We start from the raw sequence: 20,072 nt of genomic DNA, 5'->3' as shown, positions 1-20,072 counted from the left end.
TCAGAAAGACAGAAAAGTGTTGGGAAATTCTAAAGCAGCCATGGTTAATAAAAATTGCACTGTGGCAAAAATAATCAAGATGATTTCAGACAGTTATAACCAAGGAAAGTGTTTCCTGAAACAGCTGCTTAATGTGCTGGTATGGACCCCAATATTAGGCCATGATTAAGAAAAAATTCTGTTTTTATAACAATCTTTTTGCAATCCTTTTGCCTTATCAAGAGATCCACGATGCCTTTTCAGAGAAAAGCAATTCCAATGGCTGGTCAATTTTATAGCCCCTACTATGTGCCAGGCACTGTTCCTCACAACAAACTTATAATATAGATATTATTATAATACCCATTTTACAGATGAGGAAATTGAGGCATGGAGAGGTTAGGTAACTGACCGAAGGTCATGTGGTTAGTAAGTATTGAAGCCAGGATTCAAACATAGGCAGTCTGGCTCTACAGCTTCTGTCTTGGAATTCCATCATATCTCTCTAATACTTGACTTCCAAGAATGAAGACCTGCCATAGAAAGAGTGAACATATGGAGCAACTTCCTCAGGGAATCTGGAAACAAGAAAGTTCTCAGAGATAAAGGATCAATTGAGATTGGCCTCAGCCATAGGTCTGCTACATCAGTTAAGGAGACTGAACAACTCCCAGGACTGTATAAACTCCTCGACAGCCACATAAAGGATTAGCCTCTTTAGAGAGGCAATCTGTTAGTCTCACGTGGCACTGGTGAGTCATGGGAGAGTGGAAAAGGAGTTGGTGACCAGGTTTTTGGGCAAGCAGTGTCTGGTAAGGAGGACCCATGGGCTGACTGAAGTGTCCAGTCCTAGTGAGATGCAGATGAATCAGGTCCCCAGCCTAAGAATCCCTGATATTCTTTTATCTTGTGTAGTTTGATTGCAGTGAGGATGTGCCTGGAGCAGGCTACACAAATAACCAGTCTGATAAAAATGAACAACAATTAGTATTTTGATGAATAGACGTGTGTTTATCAGGACAAATCAGCTTCCTTGTTTCTGATCAGCTCTGGAGAACTGGAAAGAATGAATTTCTGGAGTCTAGCCCTGCAAGTCCCAGGGCCAGATCTGGAACCTGTTTTACAAGGCACATGCCACCTCACGAGTCTCTTGGCAACCAACCCACCTCTTTCCCTGGTGACAACCTGACTGCACTATACATACGACTTAGAAAAACTGGTAATTCCCTGGTGGTCCAATGGTTAGAACTCCGAGCTTTCACTGCCAAGGGCTCGAGTTCAATCCCTGGTAGGAGCTGCAAGCTATGCAGCAAAAAAAAAAAAAAAAAAGAAAAGAAAAGAAAAATTATACAAGACATCCTAAAAACACATGTGGGGCTTGAAAGTCTGGAAAGATAAAGGCAATGCGATTATATGTCTGAAGTCTTTAATAGTTTGAAATATATGGCTAGGATGAATTGGTAGTTGTTTGCCGATTTCTAGAATAATGAAACTACAACGTAACTTTCAAAAATTAAGGAAGTTGGTTTTGGATAAAGAGGTGTATGTTAGCAGATACAAAATTCATTCCAGGGGGTTGAAAATACAATCCCTTTAGTGTTTATTGGGCACTCGTTAAATGCTGAGTACTGAGCTGGGCATTTCAGAGAGAACATGGAAAGCAAGGGGTAGCAAAGGCCCCATTTTCTGCCCAAAAGTTGTTGGCAGTCCAGCAGTTGAGGGTAAGACAAAGACCCCAAAAGCTGCACTAGAATACAGGTTAATATGGGTGGAACAAAGGAAACAGAGATCGCATCTTTTGAGACAGTCGGGGTGGGCATCACCAGTCATTCCTCAATGCCATGATAAGACGTCTTTCTGGATGGCTGGGCACAGTGCCATCAGGACCAGTTGCAGCAGAAGTGCCCTCACTCTTTGCCTTGACTCCCTCCACCTGGCATGGCTTCAGCTTCTTATTTGGGGAGCTCAAGCTGTTCTTAAGAACAGCTTAAGAAGCTGTTTCTTGTTGGCTGATATTTTCTTGAATAAACGGTGCCCCATCTTCAGAAAAACAACGTCTCCACCTCACTCCTTAGGCTGCCCCTCACATCTACAGAAACATTTAAAACAATCCCAATAATCCAAAAGAAGAACAGAAAAGGGAGAGAAGATTCCGCCAGCACTCCAGACACAGAAGCCATTTCCATTTCCAGGGCGCTCCCTAGCCTGTCCCAGGTGTGTCCTAATGAGCAGTCTCAATGGGCTAAGGGGTGGCATGGGGACTCCACCACTTCCAGACTGTGCAGGCAAATCATGGGTCAGGAGCCTGGGATTGGTCACTTCTGAGCGCAGAAGCCCAGGCAGCTTCAAAGACTGGAAATATTTAAGAATGATAAGTGGGCAAGTTGCGAAAGCAAAGGTCTTGAAATCTGGACTGCACACACTTGCTGAAGGAAGGTGGAGGAACAAGAACCAGTAGGTGCTTTTAGGAAGGGGTTGCTCTCCCAAACCCCACCCTAGTCTTTCACAAGGTCAGCACAGAAAAGGGATTAGGAAATAAAATGAAATGAATCCTCTCTTAATATTACTTTTCAAGTCTTTCAAGTTTTTTTTTTTTAACTTAATGTTGGTTTTACTCATTGGGAATGAAAGTGACAAAGCCCAAACTTTTTTTTTTCTTTTTTAGGCAAAGGGTCAGTGTCCATACCTGTAGGAATAAAACAGTTTTAAAACCTGTTTTACTAAGAGGGGAGTAGTCAAGTAAATGGCCTTTTGCACTTCAGCTCTGCCTTCACTGGCTGTGTATCTTTATGCAAATTACTGAAATCTCTCAGTCTCAAACTTTCTCATCTGTATTATGGGGATAATAAGCCTACTTAGGATTGTAGTGAGCATTATATGAAAGAACACACTTCCTTCCGCACGCTGCCTGGCACATATCAAACTGACAATACCAGGCTGCACTTCTCATCATTTTAAACCAAAGTCATTGTCAATTAAGGAAAAAAAAAAAAGTGGCATTCTGGGATCATACCTCTCCATGGTGCAAATAAATATATTCAGATGTCCTTTGGCTGACGCTTTTAGGACCAGCCAAGGCTCAGCAAAGCCAAGAGTCGTGCAGGAGCGAGCCGATTTGTCTGCCAGGAATTCTGGCCAGCGCTTCTTAAGCTCGCAGAAGCACACACCCTATGCCCTCGTCTGGGGCCATCCCCGAGCTCCAGCAGGGCTGGAGCAACCGCGGCAGAAGCGCGTTCCTTGGCGTCCACCCAGAAGCCAGACGGACACACCCGCGGGAAGTAAACTTGACCCGACTCTGGAACTCACCGAGCGGCATGGGCTCAGCGTGGAGCGCGCGGGCGTCCAGGGCCCCTCCCGGCGCCCCCCGCCCGGGCTGCCCGCGGGGCGCGCTGCTCACCTGCCAGGCCCGACGGCACCACGGCGGCCAGAAGCAGCAGCAGCAGCAGCAGGGCCGGCGGCGAGAGCAGCCCGAGGCTCCCGTCCGGGCTGCGGCGGGACATCGCTCGGCGGCCGCGATCTCCGCTCGGCTGGACCAGGCGGCTGTTGGCAGAGCGGTTCTGCTGCCGGTGGTGGGGCGCAGCGATGCAGAGGTTGGAGCGTCCTTAACTTTCCTCTCTCATGAGCCCGACCTGTTTGGGGCTTTTAGAGGCGAGGAAGGCTCACGTGGCCTTGACGACAACCTTCGCCCTGCTGGGCCCCAGTCGGGGAAGGGCGGGACCTTTCTGACCCTCTAGCGCCCTGTGGGCAGGGCTGGGACAGTTCCCCTGCTCAACTTCTGGGGCCTGCCGAGGCTACGTGCTGCTTTCCCCTCACTCGTCGGGCGGTTTGGCGGCCCTGGGCTGGAACAAATCAGTTCATGTCCACACGGCTAGCCTCTAGGGCCGGCCCCTCGTCTGCAGCAGCTGGGAGGAGACCCCCTGGCCGTGGAGAAATGCATACCCCTGCCTACACGCAGTTCCGATTCTTCGCCATTCTGGAGAGGTCTTCACTGGTCCTTCTAACTCCAGGTCAGTGCCCTTCCATCTCAGGCTGTTTAACCTAAATCCGTTGACTGTTGCTCAAGACTTTGGATCGTTTGCTTTTCTCTTCATTGGCTGGATCCACCACTGGTGAGTGATTCAGATGGGTCTGAAACCAGATATACCTCCAAACCCCCTGTGAAGTCCCCATTTCTGTGCAGGACCAGTTGAAAGAGACATTGTGAAGTAGGCAAAACTATGCCTTGGGTAACATTATGAAGTCGGCAGAGGGTGCCCTGGGTGACACTGTGAAGTAGGCAAAAGGCATTTTATTTATTCAGCAAGCATCTGTTGAGCCCACCTTTTGTGTCAGGTACCAGTGATATAAAGACCATTAACAGCATATCTATGACAGGCAAGTAGGGATAAAACTGTATAAATAAACAGGTACTGGAAGCTGACGTTATTGCCGCAATAAAGCTCTGCTTAAGGGTCTGTGAGGGAACCCAGCTGGGGGCCTAGACACTCCCTTCTTCTCCATCTTTCTTCCAAGCTTAACTGAAGTGTTAATGGGAAGGGAGGAAAAGAGGCACATTTCCTAGAAGGGGAAACACATTTGTAATCACTAGAAAAGATACAGAACAGTTACATCAACTCTCTGCAAAATGTTAAACACGAGTCCTAAGTCATAATTTTGTTTGGTGACAACACCTATCACAGTACTTGGATGATAATATCATGTAATGAATAGACATGAATGAAGGAATTGAGGACACTGTAAAAATTGCAATGTCCGTTTTTCTTTAAGTTAGAAAATAATAGTGAAGGAAAATGATGAACATTTTGATTGTGCCATGTCGAGAAGAGAGCTACAATAGGACATTCAGGGAAGTCAGAAAGTAAGTCAGAAAGAGGAAAACGAATATCGTATATTAACGCATACATGTGGAATCTAGAAAAACGCAAGGCAGAAATAGAGACGCAGTTGTAGAGAACAAACATATGGACACCAAGGGGGGAAAGCGGGGTGGTGGTGGTGGGATGAACTGGGAGATTGGGATTGACATATACACACTAATATGTATAAAATAGATAATAAAAAAAAATTAAAAAGGAAGTTGTGTCACCCCAAATATTTCAGTCATGCTACCCTCCACCACCCTCCTTCACCTTATAACCCTTCCAATCCAAGAAGCAAGTGCTTGGATGCGATCATGTGTAAGATGCAGAGACACTCATTCATCTATTATTTAGTCATCAAATACTTGCTGAATTCCACGTTCCAGGCACAGAACAGTAAACAGGACCAAGTCCCTGCCCTCACAGAGCTTGCGTTCTAGTGCGGGAAGCAAGTTATACATGTAAACAAATTAAGTGGATCAGGGTTTAGCAGCCTCAGTGCCGAGACATTTTGGACCACTGCAATTCTTCGTTGTGGGTGTGGTCCTACGCATCCTCTGGTCTTTATGCACTGGAACCTCCCTCTAAGTTGTGACTATCAGAAACGTCTTCAGTCATTGCCACACGTTCCCCTAGGGAGCAAAGTTGCCCTCAGTCGAGAATCACTGAATTCGAGGATGATAGATCTTGCCTTCTTTAAATTGTCAGTTTACATATCCAGGAGGGAGATGAGCAGCTAAACTCAGCAAAGCTGAGGGGAGGGGGACCAAAGAAGACGTTGACTGTGCAATGTTTTTATCACTTCTGTAGCAGATAGACACGTGCGGTTTGGGCTACTCACCACTCATTACCCAGTTCCTATTACCAATTTTTCATGAATCTGGACCCTATTGGTTTTGAAGTTTCAGTGACCAAGGGAGGAGATATGTTTCCACCAAGAGACACAATAACTGTTTCACTGAATTGGAATTTTAAATTTCTGCCTGGCCTTTATTGGGCTCCTGTGAAAGAAACGGGCAAGAATAGGATTGTAGTGTTGGTCAGAGTGAGTGAGCCTGACAATTGAATGAATATAGCACTGCTACTCAGCAGGAGGGGGCAGTAGAAGGAGCTCAGGAGAGTCCCTTGTATCACCATGTCCTCCTGAAAAGGTTAACTAGAGTGCTGTCACCTCTCCTAGGCCGCCCCTCCAGTGACTCAGGCCCCTCACTCCAATAGGCAAAGAACGCCAACCAGCTGGGATGCTGGCCCAAAGCAAAGGGAACAGGAAAAGAGAAGTCATGAATAACTAGAGCTGGGGGACCAGTTGTAGAAACAGAGACAGTGGCCTCTGTCTATGTTTCTTCCCTTGCTGTAACATATATGTGGTGGATTCAAAATCTTACAGTTCCAGAATAAAATGTACATCATGTAAATTTGTTTTTTTTCCAAAAGGTATGATTAGCTTAGCATTCAAACACTTATCCATCGATGGTAGAAATTTGAGAATACCAAACTTAAGGTTACTCCGTCTCATTTGGGCTAAATTCTAAGCAAACTTCACCTCCTCCTTATTCTTTCCCCCTTTCCTGAGGCTGATCGTCATTTCAGGGGCTTATGTATTGACTGGGCATTGAATAGGAGGCATCTATTCTGTGAGCCATCTTCTTGGCTTGGTGGACTCCAGTGAGATGAAGTTCATCTCTTCTGTCCTCCTTGTGGTACAACAGTGGCAGGAATCCACTGTTGACATCTGAGGCTCTTGGCCTCAGGCCTGGATTCCTATGTGCTCTGTGTATTAGTTAGGTAATGACAAAGTTCAATGGATTAATGCAACCAAAATGTATTTCTGACTCATATTCCAGACTAATGTGGGAGTTGCTTAGTTGCTGGCTTTCTTTCATGTAGAAATGTAAGAATCCAGTGTCCTTTCACCTGTGGTTCCACCATTCTCTAAGGCAGATGTTCTAATCTTTCCTCGCTCATATAGTGCCCCGAGCGTCTCAGTAATACAATCTTGGGGCTGCAGGCCCAAAGAAATATCTAACAGTTTCTTTCATTAATTAGTTAGGGCCAAACAATTTAGAAGTAGTAATGTACTCGGTGTCCCAGATGGTACTATGTTTTCCTCAAAGATTTATAATATCTCAGGTGCCCCCTTTAGTTCCCTGTGGTATGTCCTGCTGATAACATTATTTCCTGTGAATATTTAGTATATCCTAGGTACCCCTTGTGAATTCATTGTGGTTGTCAAACTGTATGCAGGAACAATCACTCGGGGTCTTGGAATGTTTTCTTCCAGCCAGAGAAGGGGAAAGAATATGGGAAAGTTCTCCTGCTTCATTCCACTGGCGATAACTAGACATACTGCCACACCTAGATGCTGAAGAGGCTGGGAAATGCAGCCTCCAGCTGGGATGTCACCTCTCAGTACGGAAATAAAACACACATTTTTTTGGAAGTCAGCCAGCTGTTTTTGGTACTCTTGGCAACCTCTCCAACCAGACTTGGATTCTTCTGGGCCCTCTGGCTCACTATCATACCCACCTGAGCCCTGTGGGGGAGTGTGTGGAGTAGGGAGTCAAAGATACTCCGACTTGGTGTGTGTCAGCCAGTCTCCCCAGATGCCACCTTCGGTCATTGCTTTTCTACAACTCAGATGTCATGTAGGAGACCTAACTCCTTGCAAGTTCATGAGCTACATTCTGGAAAGTTTAAACATAACCTCCTCTGCTCTGGTAACTCTAGACCTAACTGGAGTTCCTATTACCAAATGTTCCCACATCCTACCCCACCCATCAAATAGGCAACTCAACCCCTAGGGGAAGGATGGCGCTGGTCCTTGCATCAAACTGCTGTGTATTTCTCTTAACCACTCTTCAAACATTTTAGTTGCTTGGATAAGAGTTATTATACATCCTTATAAATTATTACCTTACAAACATTTATTATCTACTAAATACCTTATTATATGTCCTTATTCCAATTTATTGCTCTTGAATATACTTTATGGCCTTTTATTTCAACTGTGCCTTTTAAGTGTCCAAGCCAAGCTTTTGAATATTTCAAAACATTTTTCTTTCTCAGGTGCACAGACCTTACATTTTAATGGCTTTGAAGATTACGGTTTGTGTCTACGCAAGACCACAAATTTTACTCTTTGGTCTTTTTGTTTTCTTCTTCCTTGAGCAATAAGCCTCAGCCTCTTAGAATTAACCTAGTAGTGCAAAATTTACTAAGTTAAACATGAATTTCTCAGAAGAAAAATGCGTAGGGTAATATTTTAGACTACTATTCAACTTCTCTTCTGTGTATTTACTTCCGTAGTTAATTTTCCTTTCTTTTTTGTTCTTTTCCTCCATTTGTGTGTGTAGGTTGTTTTGGTAGTTAAACTGATCATTTGGTACTTGGGGATCAGAATATTGAGTTCAAATTGCTGCAGAACCAAAGAAAAAAATGGACATTCCTCAGAAATCCTGGGCTCAAGCCTGATGCCTGCGGAGCTTGTTTTGGTGACTTATTTTTTTTTAATTAATTGATTTATTTATTTTTGGCTGCGTTGGGTCTTCTTTGCTGCACACAGGCTTTCTCTAGTTGCGGCGAGCGGGGTCTGCTGTTTGTTGCCGTGCGTGGGCTTCTCATTGTGGTGGCTTCTCTTTGTTTCGGAGCACAGGCTCTAGGCGCATGGGCTTTAGTAGTTGTAGCATGTGGGCTCAGTAGTTGTGGCTCGCGGGCTCTAGAGTGCAGGTTCAGTAGTTGTGGTGTACGGGTTTAGCTGCTCCACGGCATGTGGGATCTTCCCGGACCAGGGATCAGACCCATGTCCCCTGCATTGGCAGGCGGATTCTTAACAACTGCGCCACCAGGGAAGTCCCTTGATGACTTATAGTGCAATTCTGTGCTGTCTGCCTATCCTCTCTTCGACTCATTTGCTCGTGCTTTAAAAAGGCTGCAATCCATTATAATTTCCAGACTGCAGGTGTCTTGTAAATTGGGTACGGAAAAGTGGGGCTGCCATTGGTCAGTGATCGTAAGGCCACTAGCATGTCTTGGCTTTGGGACAATGGTATAGGGGCGAGATGTGAATCAAGCGTGGGCTGACTGAAGCAGAAGGAGCAGAGGTTAAGAGAGAGGTTTCTGTACAAGCTGAATACTAATTAGATGGTTTATTATTATTATTATTTTTTCTACAGATGACAACTATACACTTTCTACCCTGCTGACAGGCATCTTGGTCTCCATCTTTACTTCCAAAGAGGCTGAGAAAGGCACTCCTGAATACTTTTGGGGCCAAGAACATTTTCTGCATTGTTTAAGGGATGTAATCTTTTTTTGCCTGACAGCTCTTTTTTTTTCATGATTTCTCTTTTTCTACCTCTTTTCTAAATTAAATGGCTATATCCTGGAGTAGCTGCCACCAAGTTCCTCAATTTACGTTTCTTCTCCCACTCTTAACATCTTAGCATTTTCTCCTCATTCTACAGACAGAAGTACAAATGCCAAATAAAAACAATTAGCAAAACACAACCCCTTCTTAGTGGTGTTTAACCTTGACTACGGATGCAAAATATTCCTGTGTTAAATGTCCCCTATCTTCTTTCAGGTTATAAGGAAGGATTTAAGCCTGAATGGTGTGTAACAATGAATAAATGAAAAGTGCTTGATCAATATTTGGTGAGTCCAGTTTGCTATTGATAATTTTCAAACGAAGACAGAAAGAACACAAATCATAGGCAGTTAATTCTTGGAAAGTGGCTACAAATTAACATGTAAATATAACCCGGGGTCAAAACTCAAGATAATGCTACTTGGAAAAGATCCTAATTCAGTCTAGCTGAGTAAATTAGATGAACATCTCCTGGATACAGGGAATTTTGATATAAACTGTGCATATCAATCTTTCAGAAAACTGCAGTTTGAGAAGGGAGTTCTGAGGAGTGTTGCCAAGAGAAATTTGAATACTGTCTCTGTTGAGAAACATACACTGTCTGCTAGCTCTTTCAATGTAAAGATTTCAATTTAAATCAGAAACAAGAACCAGAACTCCACAACATGGAGTCTGAAAAATATTGCAGACCGAGGGGAAAGGAACATCACCCTGAAAGCTCAGATTTCTAGAAGCTCCCAATTTTAGGCACCCAAAGGAATTTTAGAAAAAAAATTTAGCATCTTCTATAGGATATGAGAAAATAGCCTCTCTTTCCCAAGAGAAGAATGTTTATAAAGAAAAACAGGTTGAGAAGAAAATGCATGAGATGAAAGGGGAGATGGATAGAATAAGAAAAGGTTGATAGAAAACTAAAAATTTCATAGTAGAATTGATATTTCCATTGGAGGCTAATAGCAAAGAGCAGGAATTGACACTGTTGAAAACTGAGTCAGTCATTTGAAGGAAAAATTGATGAGGCCCTCCAAAAATTAGAGGGAAAAGATAAAAAGGAAAAGGAATGTCAAGGTGAGAGACACAAAAGAATTTAAAGTCCAGCCTAAAAATGATATTCTTACTGAAGATTAAATCAAATTAAATATTGAATAGAAGCACTGATCAAAACACTATCAAGAAAACTTTCCTGAACTGAATAAACAAACCTTAGTGTTTTTTCCTGATATGATGTGATGGGAGGTGCACAACATCACCTACGTAGTAGTCTTGGCAAAAATGTTTCACCTAAATCAAATCATGGGGATCACATTTGGCTGGGGCTAGCTTCATAGGCACATGACATGTTCAGTCAAATATACCCCATCTCTCAAGCCTAAACCCATCAGTCTATGGGCCCTGGTCCTGGAGGTTAAACCTTTACGTTTTAGGCTTATCAAAACCTTTGCTCAACAAAGGTAAGTCTCTCCCTAGGGGTAACTGCATACCAACTATTAAGAAAATAGTAGTCTCTGAATTGGTACATAAGGGGGAAAAAAAAAAAAAGGAACTGTGAACGTTCCAGTGAAGGGAAAGTGGAAAATGTTACCTGCAAAATAGTAAAAATCAGATTGATGTGGCCGTTGAAGAATCATCTGCAGACTCTGTTGAGAGAAAACGTTGTGACCATGAAATTTTATACTGAGTTAATTTTAGTTCATGTGTTATGGTAGCAAATGTTTAAGGACTTAGAAAATAGAACTTCTAGGAATCATTTTTGAAAGAATTACTTTGATATACTTAGAGAAGAATTTAGAGAAGAATCTTTCAGTCAGTTTAATAACTTCAGCACCCCACATTTAGGAATTGAGTGGGTTCTGTATTCTCGGGTGGAGTCTTCAACCTAGGCAGCAGCTTGCCCTTCAGTGATTCCATTCGCAAGACTGTGTTTTTTTCTGCTTCCCCTTCTTGCCCAGTGACACAAGGTGTATTTCTCAAGCTGCATTCTTCACAGTACAACCCAGATTGAGTCCTTGCTGTGGTTGATAACTTGTAGGTGCTTTCCTGCTCAGCACTTGCTACCAAGTAATTTGGTTGAAACAGTATTTCAACAAGAATTACATAACGGAAGCAAAGTTGCATAAAAACCATAATGGCCATTTTCATCGCCAAGTAAACTGAGCAATGATTTTCTACATCCTAACAACCCCTCTTGAATAGTGCATCATGTTTTTAAAAATTGGCTATGAAAAGCAAGTGACTCAGGGGCAATCCATCAGCAGTCATGAAGCTCATTCTCTCACTGTTCTTCTAGGGAATGATCAATATTTTAAATTATGCTTAGGTAGTGTGGGTCCTTTGGCTGAGCTAAACTAGGATTCATGTTTGGATGTGTCTGGTGAATGCATGAGTCCACATGTACCCATCTGCCTGAATCGGGTTGTACTGAGGAAGGAAACTGGAAAAGCAGGTTTGTGTGTGGGCAGCTGGGGGAAAGCAGAGCAGGTGGAGAGAAGGATGAGGGGATGGAGAGAAAAGCATGGTGTCTCTTCCATAATTTGCCTGCTTTGTTAACTTGGTTTCAGCTTTTGAAAGAGAAAGGGTCTCAGGCAGAAGCAGAAGAAACAGATTTCAAGGAGTTTTTGATACTTGGGGCCATTAGAGCTCTGTTCTGATGCCGGATGACAGCATGGGCCATGGAGTGGAGAAAAAAAGCACGGCTTCCACTAAGTAAAAACTGCATGGGGAGCCCAACTGCATTGACACTGTTAAGATAAAGTGGATATATATGGAAACCCTACGGTAATGCTATGAAAAGAGTCCCAAAATGAAATAGTTTAATATCACAGACACCCGTTTGCAAGGTTAATGCAATGAATAATGGTGACCGGGGGGAGGAAGGGAATCAATTGCAAATTGTATGATAACCAGGTTTGTTTTACTGCGCACGTTTATATATACATTGTTATCTACCCAAATGGATATCATTGTTAAATGGGGATGGGGAAGCGAAGCTGGCTAAGCAAAGGAAAGAAGGGGGAGGGGATACGGGGACCTGTGTGTGCATATGGCTGTTTGGCTTTGCTGTGCAACAGAAACTAACACAGCATTGTGAAGTAATTATACTCCAATGAAGGTGTATAAAAAAGTTAGGTGAGCATATTATAATGGATGTCTCTGTATGGTGGGCTTGGGGGTGATTTTTCCCCCCACCTGTCAGTATTTTCCCAAAATTCAATGACAAGAATGTGGCAGCTTTCTCATCTAAACTTTTAATTTTGCAATATCCATAGGAAATATCATTTTATATTAAAAAATACTTGAAGGTGTCTTGACTGAACAAATCCTCTTACTAGATTCGAACTAGAATCAGGAGTTTTAAATTGGCTATTGTACACTTTGACACATAAAGTATATTTCAGATCAAGCCTTTTCACTTTGAATAAACGCTTCAACAGTTCCATTCATATAATTTTCATAGTTGTTGTTATGCTGTTATTTCAAAGCCTTTCGATGGCCAGAAGCAAAAGCTGGGTGTATGAATCATCTAGGAAGCATTTTCAGAATAATCATGGTTGCTTAATGTCCTGCTATCAACCTGATCTTCTCTGGGCTGGGATTTCAAAAACCTCAGAAGAACTTCCCCTAGCCTGTGTTGTTGAAAGTTACCAGCCCATATGAGAAAGTTGAAATTTCATAACTTAGCCTTAGCAATATGACTCTACATGCCTTTCTATCTCATTTTATCTTTCCTGGGTGAACCCCCTCCTGCTTGACCACTGGATCTGAAATATCTTGCCCTTTCTTTCCATTTTTGATGAGATTGTTCTCCTAGCTTATCCCTTTCCTCTCTTCCTTTCCAAACAATCTATCGTTTAAAGGTCAGCTCTAGGCCCAAATCAGACACCTTCAAACAAGCATTTTGGAACACCTGGTAAAAAGTAAGTTTATGCTAGATACTGTAAGAGTTCCGGTTAGAAAGTTTGTGGCTACTGTCTTGGATTAAGAACTCACTATCTTGTAGTGGGATTTAGGTAAGAACACAAATCACTACAATGCAAGACAGAATAATACTAAGTGCCAATGTAAGTAGGAGTTCTATGAGTTTCAGAGAGGGAGGAATGAGCTCTACTCTGAAGCTGCTTTCATCCATATTGACCTTTTCCTTCCCTGAACTATTGTTGCACTTATTATTTATACCACTAATTTTGGCCCTTATTCTCTATTTCATGTGTGTTTTATGTGTTTGTACTTTCCTTAAACACCTTGAAATCAAGGGAAAGTCATAAATGAATTTTGTTTTCCCCCAGAGTAGCCCAAAACAGTAGGGTACCTGGGTTGTATGGAATTGAATTCCAGCTTAGGTGGATTACATAACAGTGTGGAAGACAGTCATGCAATCATTCCACTGGAGTAATGACTTTAAATGCCCCAAGCTTTAAAAAAAGAGACTCCACTGAGTCTCTGCAAATAAACAAGGAGCTAGGTAAAAGCAATGAGCTTGCTCTTGGATCTCCAAGATTGGTCCCTGGCTCTTCCTCTCAACCACATTTTGCTTCACTAGCTTCACATATGTATTTACATTCTGAAGCTCTTAAGAGAATGACACTCTGCCTTTTGAGCCATTATGTTTTCCATCAAGCAACTCTTGTTGACACTAGGATCTGATGGCCTAGGGAATGACTTATTTTTACTTCCCTTCTTACCTCCCTTATTCTTTTTTCTTTTCTTTTGGCTGCGCCACATGAAATACAAGATCTTAGTTCCCCGACCAGGGATCAAACCCATGCCCCATGCAGTGGAAGTGCAGAGTCTTAACCACTGGACTGCCAGGGAAGTCCCACTTTATACGTTTTAGATATAGGACTTTTACTAGATATTAGATCTGCAAATGTTATCTTGCAGTCTATGGCTTGTCTTTTCATTCTTTTAACAGTGCCTCTCAAAGAGCAGAAAGTCTTAATTTTGGTGAAGCCCAATGTTTTCATCTAAAAGTTTTATTTACAAATTAACTTCTGTACACTATGCAAATTTTGTACACTATAACAAATTAACTTTTGTACACTATGCAAAATTTGGTGAATGTGTTTCTTTCCTGCCTCCTTCCCTCCTTTTTCCCCTCCCCCGTCCCTGCTCCCCTGCCTTGTTTGTTCATTTTCTTCCTTGCCAACTCCTTCATCGTGGTTATGCCATTAATTTGTAATACATCTAAGTTCCTTTATCACTGTTGTTATTCCAGTTTTAGTCTGTCCTCCCTCCCTAATCCTGGTTTATAAATTATATATATTTTCTGAGTAGATGAAACCTTTACGTGTTTCTAAAGGTCAGGACATAGAATGTTATACTCAGAGCATTGTCACGCCTCCCCTCCCCTCCCTTTTATCTTGCTCCAATTCCCACATGTTTTTACACTCCATCCCCATCTACCCCTGTATATAACCAGTATTATTAGGTTTTGGTTAATGCTTCCTGTTTCTTTTTTTATAAATAAGCTGATATACCCATTTTTTCCTTTTTTCTTACTGAAAGATATCATACTAAATACTCTTTTACACTTTGCTTGTTTCACTTAAAAATATATCCATGAGCTATGGGAACATATGTATATGTATAACTGATTCACTTTGTTATAAAGCAAAAACTAACACACCATTGTAAAGCAGTTATACTCCAATAAAGGTGTTAAAAAAATGCAAATCAAAACTACAATGAGATATCATCTCACACCGGTCAGAATGGCCATCATCAAAAAATCTAGAAACAATAAATGCTGGAGAGGGTGTGGAGAAAAGGGAACACTCTTGCACTGTTGGTGGGAATGTAAATTGATACAGCCACTATGGAGAACAGTATGGAGGTTCCTTAAAAAACTAAAAATAGAACTACCATATGATCCAGCAATCCCACTACTGGGCATATACCCTGAGAAAACCATAATTCAAAAAGAGTCATGTACCACAATGTTCATTGCAGCTCTATTTACAAAAGCCAGGACATGGAAGCAACCTAAGTGTCCATCAACAGACGAATGGATAAAGAAGATGTGGCACATATATACAACGGAATATTACTCAGCCATAAAAAGAAGCGAAATTGAGTTATTTGTAGTGAGGTGGATGGACCTAGAGTCTGTCATACAGAGTGAAGTAAGTCAGAAAGAGAAAAACAAATACCGTATGCTAACACATATGTATGGAATCTAAGGAAAAAAAAAAGATCATGAAGAACCTAATAGATAGCTAGTGGGAAGCAGCTGCACAGCACAGGGAGATCAGCTCGGCGCTTTGTGACCACCTGGAGGGGTGGGATAGGGAGGGTGGGAGGGAGACGCAAGAGGGAGGAGATATGGGGATATATGTATATGTACAGCTGATTCACTTTGTATAAAGCAGAAACTAACACACCTTTGTAAAGCAATTATACTCCAATAAAGATGTTAAAAATATATATATATATATATATATATATATACCCATGGCAGTTCATAGAGACCATTATTTCTTACAGCATTTTCTGGATTACCATAGTTTTTAAAAGAGTTTTCAATGTATGGGCATTTAGGTTATTTCCAATATTTTGCAATTACAGACGAAGGTGCAATGTGCATATCTATTTTCATATTGTTGGAAGTGTATCTTTAGGAAATCCTAGAAGCGGGATTGCTGGGTCAAAAGGTAAGTACATGGGTAGTTTTCTTATACTAACTTGTTTGCCAAATTCCCCACCAAAAGGATGTACCTGTTTGTATTTCCACCACCAAATAAGAAGGTGCCTGCTTCCACAAGGCCTTTTCAACAGAATGTGTACCAATCTGACAGGTGAAAATTGGTATCTCAGTATTACTGTAACTTACATATCTCTATGAATAAGTTTGAACATTATTTCATATATTTGAGTCCTTTTTATATCTCTTTTTGCTAATTATCTGTTCATAGCTTTTTCTCATTTTGTTATTAGTTTTTTTTGTCATTTGTTCCTCAAATTTTGAGAGGTCTTCATATATTACGGATACTAGATGCTTATTGGTAATATGTGTTGCAAATATTTTTTCCCAGTTTGTAGTTGTGTTTTGGCTTTTTTTATGGTGAATTTTTTGCCATGCAAAATTTTGTATTTTTGCATAGTCACATTTATGAATCTTTAATTTTATTGCCTCTGGATTTTGATAATTTAATAATTTTGATAATTTCACATGTTTTCCCTATACTAACGTTAAAGAAGAGTTTACCCATGTTTCATTCTAATAGTTGTATGTCTTTGTTTTTTACTTTTATTTTCCTCATGCATTTGAAGTTTACTCATATGCATGAGTAAATGTACTCATTTTCATGAGTAAATGTACCATTCATCATGGATATAATTTTTTTTTCCAAGTGGTCTAGCTGTTATCCCAGAATCATTTATTACAAAAGTCCATCTTTATTACAAATGATTTGAGATGCCATCTTTATCCGTACTAATCTCCATATGTACTTGGTTTTATTCTATGCCACTGGCCTGTCTATTCATCTTCCAATTACCACATTGTTTTAATTATAGAGGCTCTATAATATATTTTAATATTTGACTGAGCTAGTCCTCTTTACTTTTGTTTCTTTTTGTGTTGTGTTATCTATGTGTTTTTTTTTTTTTGGCCATGCCACGCTGCATGCAGGATCTTAGTTCCCTGACCAAGGATTGAACCTTGGCCCCTTGCAGTTGAAGTGCAGAGTGCAACGACTGGATTGCCAGAGAATTCCCTGTTTTATCTACCCTTGAATGCTTATTTTTTCATATGAACTTTAATAAAACTTAACTTTAATAAAAACTTATCTAACTCCAAAAAACTTCTGTTGGTATTTTACTGAAATTTGAATTTGTTTATTTTTGTGTTAATTTTATGTTACTTTAGAGAGAACTACTATCCTTATGATGTTGAGTCATCTTATCCAAGACCATGGTTTCTAAGAATAATTTTATTATCTCAATAGCAAGTCATATTGTAACATTCATTCACTAAACACTTACTATATATTTAACATGTGTCAGGTAATGTGCTTGGTGCCAGAGATAGGGTGGTGAGTAAGATAGTTTTAGATTTTATGTAACATAGATAAATGAAAGCACAAGTTTCTCCATTAGAGAAACTAGCACACCATTGTAAAGCAATTATACTCCAATAAAGATGCTAAAAGTACATATATACATGTCAAAGTAGCTGAGTCCTTAGATCTTTGATGTTTAATGTGGTGAAGGTTTGCTATGGTTCTATTTTATGTTCATACTTTTCTAAATGAAACTCTTTGCATTGTACTGGTTTGCCTTGAAAAGGCCTGAACTGGTACCTTTGAGTTGCTGGAGCTTCTGCAGGACGACCGTGCATCCCTGTGGACCTAATGAGACATTCTTAAAGGCATCATAATTACCAGCTTAACCCAGTTGACAAAATACCTGGATGAATCCAGCTATATGTTTGGTCTGGGTCTCCACTCCACTGTCTGAGCTCTGAAGGAGAAAACCAACCAGCAGAAAAGTTTGGTGCCGTTAAGTATTCATAAGTCTCAACCTCAAACAGACCCTCAACTCTACCTAGCCAAGCTATTATGGTTGTCCGTTGACTTTCTCCCTTCAAACTGCTTCAGACTTTCTTCACTCTCTTCCTAGTTCCCTTATTATTTCCCTTGTTCTGAGCAGATGGCCGCACCTCCTACTACAGAGAGAAAGTAGAAGTCAAAATGTCATTTTCCCTCTTGCAAGCTTACACAAGCACCTGGATTTCCGCCCATCTTGTCATTCCAGGCTGTTACAGTAAAGGAGGAATTCTTCCTCTCATCATGTAAGATCAGCATCACCACTTGTGTCTGGTCCTTCTGTCTTCTCTTCCCCTTTTACCCCGAATTCAACCTAACGTCATCAAGTGTTTATGCTCTGTTCTCCATCTTTGGCCTCGTTCTTGACTCTTTTGGCAAAACATGTAAACCTGCTCAACGGCCATATTTTACTCTTCTCCTTCATAGCCTAATTTCTTAGGTCACAGGATTTTGTGAGCCTAATTAGAGACAACCTTCATGAATGCAACAGTATACAGTTACTGAGAAGAGGGAGAGCCTGAAGAAAATATGGGGACAGCTGCAGGCCACCACAGTGTACCGGGGCTTTGGGGCTACATTTGATCTGTGGGGCTCGTGCCATAGGTGAAACAGAAGACTTGCTGGCCTGTGCTGAACGAGGCAATATAAGCAATACAACATATGTGTAGGTCTGAAATCAGTTTCTTTATTTGAAAATTTAAAATAACAATAGCAACCCTGCAGCGTTGTTTTGCGGATTAAATGAGCTAATGGGTATAAAACTACTTACCATGCTACATGCCCAATGAATGTTATCTGTTATTATTTTTGTAAGTGTAATTATGTTATCAGAGGGGCATGTTTGTGCAACTAAATATGAAAGCATACATATTCAATATGGAAATAAACATAAAGTAATACAGCTGTCTTTGACCTTCAAGTTTGACTAGTGTTTTAGATATTCATTTATTCATTCATAAAGAAACATATGTATCAGGAACTTTGCTAGACCTTAGGGATTACAAAGAAGAATAAGACAAAATCTCTGCTTTCAATGATCTCACAGTCTCAGAGCAGTCAAGGCATAAACCTGTAATTATAATACAGTGTGGTAAGCTCAGTGACTGATAAACACGGGGTACTTTTGGAAGTTCAAAGAAGGATGTATATAGCTTGGGGTGAGGTGAATCAATGAAATCTTCCTGATTGAGGTGAAACTAGAGCTGATTCTTAAAGTGAGTAGGTCTGAGCAAAAGAAAGACTAGGCTCCCTTTTATTTCTTTTTCTTCTCTGATTGCCATGGCTAGGACTTCCAAAACTATGTTGAATAATAGTGGTGAGAGTGAACATCCTTGTTTTGTTCCTGATCTTACAGGAAATGCTTTCCGTTTTTCACCATTGAGAATGATGGTTGCTATGGGTTTGTCATATATGGCCTTTATTATGTTGAGGTAGTTTCCCTCTATGCCCACTTTCTGGAGAGTTTTATCATAAATGGTGTTGAATTTTGTCAGAAGCTTTTTCTGCATCTATTGAGATGATCATGTGGTTTTTATCCTTCAATTTGTTAATATGGTGTATCACATTGATTGATTTGCATATATTGAAGAATCCTTGCATCCCTGGGATAAATCCCACTTGATCATGGTGTATGATCCTGTTAATGTGTTGTTGGATTCTGTGTGCTAGTATTTTGTTTAGAATTTTTGCATCTATATTCATCAGTGATATTGGTCTGTAATTTTCTTTTTTTGTAGTATCTTTGTCTGGTTTTGGTATCAGCGTGATGGTGGCCCCATAGAGTGAGTTTGGGAGTGTTCCTTCCTCTGCAGTTTTTTGGAAGAGTTTGAGAAGGATGGGTGTTAGCTCTTCTCTAAATGTTTGATAGAATTCACCTGTGAAGCCATCTGGTCCTTGACTTTTGTTTGTTGGAAGATTTTTAATCACAGTTTCAATTGCATTACTTGTGATTGGTCTGTTCATATTTTCTGTTTCTTCCTGGTTCAGTCTTGGAAGGTTATACTTTTCTAAGAATTCATCCATTTCTTCGAGGTTGCCCATTTTATTGGCATATAGTTGCTTGTAGTATTCTTTTATGATGCTTTGTATTTTTGTGGTGTCTGTTGTAACTTCTCCTTTTTCATTTCTAACTTTATTGATTTGAGTGTTCTCCCTCTTTTTCTTGATGAGTCTGGCTAATGGTTTATCAATTTTGTTTATCTTCTCAAAGAAGCAGCTTTTAGTTTTATTGATCTTTGCTATTGTTTTCTTTGTTTCTATTTCATTTATATCTGCTCTTATCTTTATGATTTCTTTCCTTCTACTAACTTTGTGTTGTCTTTGTCC

The 20,072-nt window shown here is 40.8% G+C and overlaps 1 protein-coding gene and 1 long non-coding RNA gene across 2 annotated transcripts in view; one reads left to right on the top strand and one right to left on the bottom strand.

Annotated features, from left to right (window-relative positions):
• The window catches only part of PLBD1 (phospholipase B domain containing 1), a 68,953-nt gene extending 64,833 nt beyond the window's left edge, over nt 1–4,120 (bottom strand). The window contains exon 1 of the mRNA XM_060166838.1: nt 3,377–4,120. Coding sequence (XP_060022821.1) covers nt 3,377–3,479 — 103 coding nt within the window. The 5' untranslated portion in view covers nt 3,480–4,120. The remainder of the gene's footprint in view (nt 1–3,376) is intronic.
• LOC132529821 (uncharacterized) overlaps nt 3,348–20,072 on the top strand; it is a 65,991-nt gene continuing 49,266 nt past the window's right edge. The window contains exon 1 of the long non-coding RNA XR_009543582.1: nt 3,348–3,986. This is a non-coding gene — a long non-coding RNA (uncharacterized LOC132529821). The remainder of the gene's footprint in view (nt 3,987–20,072) is intronic.

This window comes from Lagenorhynchus albirostris, chromosome 11, assembly GCF_949774975.1.
Source record: "Lagenorhynchus albirostris chromosome 11, mLagAlb1.1, whole genome shotgun sequence".
Taxonomy (NCBI): domain Eukaryota; kingdom Metazoa; phylum Chordata; class Mammalia; order Artiodactyla; family Delphinidae; genus Lagenorhynchus; species Lagenorhynchus albirostris.
The sequence above is the reverse complement of the archived record's forward strand: the minus strand, read 5'-3'. Positions and strand labels throughout refer to the sequence as shown.